The sequence below is a fragment of the Staurois parvus genome, unplaced genomic scaffold (genome assembly GCF_062004578.1).
Source record: "Staurois parvus isolate SC_StPar_1 unplaced genomic scaffold, SC_StPar_1.0 ptg000303l, whole genome shotgun sequence".
NCBI classification, from domain to species: domain Eukaryota; kingdom Metazoa; phylum Chordata; class Amphibia; order Anura; family Ranidae; genus Staurois; species Staurois parvus.
In genome coordinates, this window is record NW_028318099.1 from 3164420 (window position 1) to 3171440 (window position 7021).

General features: G+C 40.8%; 1 protein-coding gene across 2 annotated transcripts in view; it reads left to right on the forward strand.

The window, feature by feature from the left end:
* Positions 1-6819, forward strand: part of MINPP1 (multiple inositol-polyphosphate phosphatase 1) — a 59721-nt gene extending 52902 nt beyond the window's left edge. For both annotated transcript variants that reach the window (XM_089683142.1, XM_089683143.1), the window contains exon 6: positions 3504-6819. In XM_089683142.1, coding sequence (XP_089539268.1) covers positions 3504-3897 — 394 coding nt within the window. In that variant the 3' untranslated portion in view covers positions 3898-6819. The remainder of the gene's footprint in view (positions 1-3503) is intronic.
* Positions 6820-7021: the final 202 nt, after the last annotated feature.

Sequence of the window (7021 nt, forward strand, 5' to 3'; positions counted from 1 at the left end):
CTTGACTGTGCCCTCTTGCAGAAGGTTAGTTGAATGTCGCAATATAGGTTTTCTCATCCAACACCTGTACCTAATCTCACAAATGTTCTTTTGGTTAAATGGGCACAGTTGGTTGAAGAGGTAACAAGTAACACAGCTCCAAACCAACTTACTCCTCTGTCCCACCACAGGTGTACAGTGGATATAAAAAGTCTACACACCCCTGTTAAAATGTCAGGTTTCTGTGATGTAAAAAAATGAGACAAACATAAATAATTTCAGAGCTTTTTCCACCTTTTAATGTAACCTATAAACTGTACAAATCAGTTGAACAACAAACTGAAATCTTTTAGGTGGAGGGAAGTTAACATAAAAAACTAAAATAATATAGTTGCATAAGTGTGCACACCCTTAAACTAATACTTTGTTTTATTACAACATTCAGTCTTTTTGGGTATGAGTCTATCAGCATGGCACATCTTGACTTGGCAATATTTGCCCACTCTTCCTTGCAAAAACACTCCAAATGTGTCAGATTGCGAGGGTATCTCCTGTACACAGCCATTTTCAGATCACCCCACGGATTTTCGATTGGATTCAGGTCTGGGCTCCGGCTGGGCCATTCCAAAACTTTACTATTCTTCTGGTGAAGCCATTTCTTTGTTGATTTAGATGTATGCTTTGGGTCATTGTCATGCTGAAAGATGAAGTTCCTCTTCATGTTCACCTTTCTAGCAGAAGCCTGAAGGTTTTGTGCCAATATTGACTGATATTTGGAACTGTTCATAATTTCCTCTACCTTGACTAAGGCCCCAGTTCCAGCTGAAGAAAAACAGCCCCAAAGCATGATACTGCCACCACCATGCTTCACTGTGGGTATGGTGTTCTTTTGGGGATGTGCAGTGTTGTTTTTGCGCCAAATATATCTTTTTGAATTATGGCCAAAAAGTTCAACCTTGGTTTCATCAGACCTTAATATATTTTCCCACATACTTTTGGGAGCCTTCATATGTGTTTTTTTTGCAAAATTTAGCCTGGCTTGGATGTTTTTCTTCATAAGAAAAGGCTTCCATCTTGCCACTCTACCCCATAGCCCAGACATGTGAAGAATACGGGAGATTGTTGTCACATGTACCACACAGCCAGTACTTGCCAGATATTTCTGTAGCTCCTTTAATGTTGCTGTAGTCCTCTTGGCAGCCTCCCAGACCAGTTTTCTTCTTGTCTTTTCATCAATTTTGGAGGAATGTCTAGTTCTTGGTAATGTCACTGTTGCGCCATTTTTTCTCCACTTGATGATGACTGTCTTCACTGTGTTCCGTGGTATATCTAATGCCTTGGAAATTCTTTTGTATGCTTCTTCTGACTGATACCTTTTAAGAATTAGATCCCTCTGGTGCTTTGAAAACTCTCTGCAGTCCATGGCTTTTGCTGTAGGGTGCGACTAAGAAACCACATTATTTTAGTTTTTATGTTTATTCCCCTTCCCCCCCCCCCCCCCCCCTTCCACAAAAAAAGATTTATCCTTGTCTCATTTTTTTACATCACAGAAACCTGACATTTTACAGGGGTGTGTAGACTTTTTTTTATATCCACTGTATTTGGTTCTTGCTTGTGAGTGCATCCTCGCTTCATGTGCCTTATAATGGAAACAAGAGCAATGATGTCACCAGATAAAAGCAGACTTCAAATCACTCATACATACTGCCAAAATCCCGCTTCAAGACCACCATTCTTTGACCTGGTTCACCATTATGGGCTTATTTGTAGGGACTCATTTGTGAGACCGAGTATGAAAACCTATACATTACTCGCCGATACCAATTATCAATACCTATTTTTAGTGTCATGTGACAGGTTTTTTTAGGGCTTGTTCATGCACCATTCATGACTGAAAACTGATGGGAAATCTGCACAGATTTCACCTGCAGAGCCATCAGTATCACATTTGTTTTCATTTGTGTTTCCGTGAGTTTTTACAGCCTGTTCACATGTGTGGGCTGGCCGCAGCACAATTTGAAAAGGAGTCCTGTGTGATTTCTGTGTCCGGTTCAGGATCTCATACACTACAATTTACATTGGAATTGCATCTGAACCACTGAACAAAATCACACCGGACGGGCTTTGAAATCGCACCACAAACTGGCCTGCAAAAGGTATCAGTTTTAGTATGAGAGCATTTACAAGTACTCGTGCAGAAACTTAGTATCGGCATCGATATTGGTATTGGTGCAACGCTAATAGGGACCATTCTACGAATCAGCCTGTAAGGGTGAAATGCATTAGCCGGGGTGGTCTTGAGGACAGTGACCAGAACAAAGTCTGTCTTTATGTAGCATAATCATTGGTGTGCAGCTCTTGTTTCCATTGTACAGCAAAGTTTCCGAAAGACAACCTTCATTGTCTCATGGGAAACTTTGTTGGAATGTTGGTTTTGTAGTGCTAAATATTGAAAAATGAATGTAGTTATTAAACTTGGCTTATTAAAGCAGAGCTCCACCCAAAAGGGGAAGTTCTGCTTTAAGGACTGCGCCCCTGCTCCCCAATAAAGATTGGCACCTTTTGGGGGGCGGGAGCGGGTACCCGAATTTGACAGGTACCTGCTCCCACTTCCGGTCCGATCGCCTAGGCGATTGGAAACAGAAGGTGTCCTCCCTCCCTGTAGTCTTTTGGGACATGTGACAGGTCCCAGAAGACTACAGGACCATTCATGAAGTGCAACGCTACTCGCACATGCGCAGTGGGTACCCGGCTGTAAAGCCGCAAGCAGTCACAGACGTGTTCCCACACTGAAGATGCTGGCCTCCAGTAATACAGGACGGCCCTTGAAATGGGCTGCAGGGGACACACAGCGGGACCGAGGGACAGGTAAGTGGCTGTTTTTTTAAAAGTGAGCAGCTACAGTTTTTGTAGCTGCTGACTTTTATTTTTTGACAGGGTGAGCGGAACTCCTCTTTAAATCCTTCCTCATCCTTTCTCTTTTTAGATGTCACAATAAAGAGCCTTTATCCCTGTGACTACACAAACTTTCTAAAAGTGACTCAACAAAGATTTCACTTCAAACCACTGTTTGCACACTAGCACGTGAAGTGATACACACCAGTCAGCCAGTTCGTTTACATCCAACTGTCATCCGATCCAATCCAATCCAATCTGATCTGCTAGATGGATGGGGATTGGATCCTCATCCATCCGTTTTAGCAAAACGGACACATGTCCGTTAACATCCACCGCTTCTTAGAAGACAATAGATGGTCCAATCTGGTCTACCTGAAAATCGGACAGGTGGACCTGATCAGTCCACCCATGTGAAAAGGGCCTTAGAGCACTATGAACTGCTGGAGCTCAGTGCAGCAGCAGCTTTGAGCTGTACAGTCAGGAGTGTAGACAAGATTCCATCACTGATTGTCAGTATAGCTTACATTCTGACAAAGTATATTCCTGTGTACCATCTGGAGCCAATTACTGCTTACAAATGTCATATAAACTGTATTTTAATGATATGATGTGCTTTTATGTTATAGATCCCAGCAAATCTCCAATCCTGTGGTCATGCACTTTGGACACGCAGAGACTCTCTTGCCATTGTTGGCTTTGATGGGCCTGTTTAAGGATGAGAAGCCTCTTACTGCGGATAGTTTTGCTAATCAAAATGAACCAAAGTTTCGCAGTGGCAGGATTGTGCCTTATGCTTCCAACCTGCTGTTTGTCCTGTATCACTGCGAATTGGTGAAGAGTCCTGAGGAAGAGTATCAAGTACAGATGTTACTGAATGAAAACCTCCTTCCTTTCCCGCACTCACATGAGTCGGTGTGCCTTTTTGATGATCTGAAAAAGCAGTACAGTCACCTGCTCAACAACTGCCGTGTTAAGGAGGAATGTGAATTGATGAAGGCTGTTCATGAGGATGAACTATAAGGCAGTCTATCTTTATCTGACTTCTACATTTGTTCATACACAGAGAATTTTCTTTTGGAAACAATCGGCGCATCCAGGATAAAGGTAGAAAGATACTTTAATTCCATCAGATTAAAATCATCACAGAAGCCAGGGTTCACCGCAAGGGCGGACTGACAACTCATGGGGCCCCCGGGCAATAGGGGATCATGGGGCCCCCGTGTCCTCGCCCACACCCAAAAAAGCCTATAAAAAGGAACCAGGGGCATCTCATGGGGCCCCCTACTGACCCTGGGCCCTCGGGCAGTGCCCGAGTGCTCAAATGGTCAGTCCGCCCCTGGTTCACCACAATCCTGTTTGGATAACACATTTTCTACCCGGTGGGGATTTTTTTTTCCCCCAAATTTAGGCTTTCAAAGAAAATTCTCTGTTTGGAATTGTATAGGAGCGCGCAATACTAGAAAGAATAATCAATGGAAAAGTTTGTTCATTTACACATTCCTCCATAGACTGACATTTGAAATTGTTTTTGGTGGACAATTTTTTTAGTTTTACAAAAAATGTTCTCTTTTGTTTACATTTTTTCCAAGTATTCATCCAAAGTATGGAGTGGTGCAATTGTTTGATGTGGTCATTTGTTTTATACAATATAAACTACACAATCACAGGGTATCTCTATATAAGGTGCTGACAATGAACACAATGACTGTATATAAATCAGACACTCATTGAGTATTTACAATCATGGTTTTTAGAGAAAAGATCTTTACATCACATCAACCAAACACACATTACCTATCATTAAACTGACTACAATTAGCCACTGCATTTGAAGAAGGGCTCCACTTAGTAGCTGTGAATGTGATGTGGTAATGTCACCTCCAGGCACCCTGTTCCTTTCTTAAAGAACATCTGTTATAAAAAATGTACAGTATTTTTCTATATATATTAACAGATTTTCCCTTAAAGTATGTCCCCATACTGAGCCAGACATTTAGCTGAGCGATGTAATTAGCAAAGCTTAAGTTCCCAGAGAGCTCTGACACAACAGGGGGTGTGTGGAACCTCTGCAAAAAGAATACTATTTCTCCACGAAGAGTAAGGGATCAACTCTGTAGCTGCTGGCAGGGGACAATCTTTTCTACTTAGGCTGAGGCTGCTTTTGAATGAAGAGGAACCCAGAATGTATTAAGCTGAATTAAAGCGAAGGTCCAGTTGGGTTAAAGGAACCATTTCTCTTCCCTCCCCCATGCCAGTAATGGAAATAGCAGACTGGGTTTCTGTCTTTGGATGGCCTTTCTTCAGGAGGTACATTAGCTCCATGCCAAGTCTGCGTTGCTTATTCAGTTATAAAGTAATGAAAATAATATTTCTGAGGTTTTTGAAGGATGTCTTAAAGCCTAGCAACAGTATGTCAGCACAGTGTGTTCATTTGAAATAGGCTTCTTGTGTATTGAATCTGCTCTGCTCTGTGTCCTTAGAACGCCTTGGGGGTCTTATGACTGTTGGAGCCGCTGGAATCAAGTTTAATCAATACATTGTGTTATTAGTGGAACATTATGAACTTGTACATTTCCAGCATAGTCTATCACAAAAAATGTATTTCCATTTTCAGTTCAACTATATATGTCTTGGTCTAAGTGTTGGCTATTTCCCATGAAATCTGAATATGCTAGAAGTGAGATGATGACCTAGTTGGCATTTACATAGCAGTATAGGGACATGAAGGTGAGTGGCACTACCATATCACTGGCCCTATACCAGTAACACACACTGTATTGATTACACAAAACCTCATATGTAATATTGGCTACGCTGATAAGATTTCCATGCCCTCTAAATTACAAAATATGGGTAGAATTACCAGCGGAGATAGGGTATTCCACAGCTCCTAATTGTTGGGTCCCTGTTTCCATGCAGTTGTCACCAACTTCATGTTATGATCGCTGCAATGCATTCAGACTGAACACATTATTTGTACCATATTCTGCAATCTCTGACAATGTGATGTTATCCATACATTATCAAGCTGTAACATTCTACTGATAGATAAGGGAAACAGCCTTTGGCTGGTACTGACACAATAAGCTACTGTGGCTTTTAGGTTACAGATGAAGTATACACAGAACTGACACTATGTAAGCATGACAGCAGTGATTCTATACTGACTCATGGTGACAGTGAAAGACATTTTGACATGTGTTTGATGGAGCCCTTTCACTTTAGGATGAAAAGTATTCTATAGCTTCTGACTACTGAACTTTCTCTGCATAGTCAATATTAAATTTTAACTATGAGATTAACTCATGAATCAGGAATTTTCTTGGCGGTGGATTAAGAGCCTTAAATGTGGGCAGTAAGTACAAGGATTTGTGTGCCCTAGATAACAGGTCTATGTGTACAATATGTGAAACAAGCAGTGTTTATCTTCCTGATCATGCTTATTCATTATAGCCCTATAGATCAAATGGGACTCTGTCCCAATTCTGGAGAAAGAAATATTATTTAATCAGTTTTTGCTACGTTTTGGTTGTGTGTGTTTTGTGTGTAGTCATTTTTTTTCACTGTGTTTTGGTTGTATATGTTTTGTGTGTTTTGTGTTTTTTTTTGCTGGCTTTTAATGACAGGGGAGGTTTTCATATGGATTAAGCCTACCTTGTATTTTTACTGCAAGGTCCACTGCAGAATCAATCATATTGCTTGAAATATGAAGAATGTTTCCATTGCACGCATTAATAGATAATTTTGACCATTTAGCAACTATAAATGTGTGCAAAGCAAAAAGTTTGCGCCTGGAGGCCTTTTGAATTAATCTATACTGATTTTATACTTTAACACAAGAGAATGTTCTTGAAGTAACTTAATGAATTGAAATGTTATCCCACATATATTGGTTGGCGAAATGGATATACAGTTGCAATAAAAAGTATGTGAACCCCTTGGGATTACGTGTAGTTTTGCATGAATTGGGCATAAAATGTGCTCTGAACGTCATCTAAGTCACAACAATAGAAGAACACAGTCTGCTGAACATAATACTACACAAACATTAGATGTTGCCATGGTTTAATTGCACATAACATGTAAACATTCACAGTGCAGGGAGGAAAAAGTATGTGAACCTTTGGACTTAATAACTGGTTGA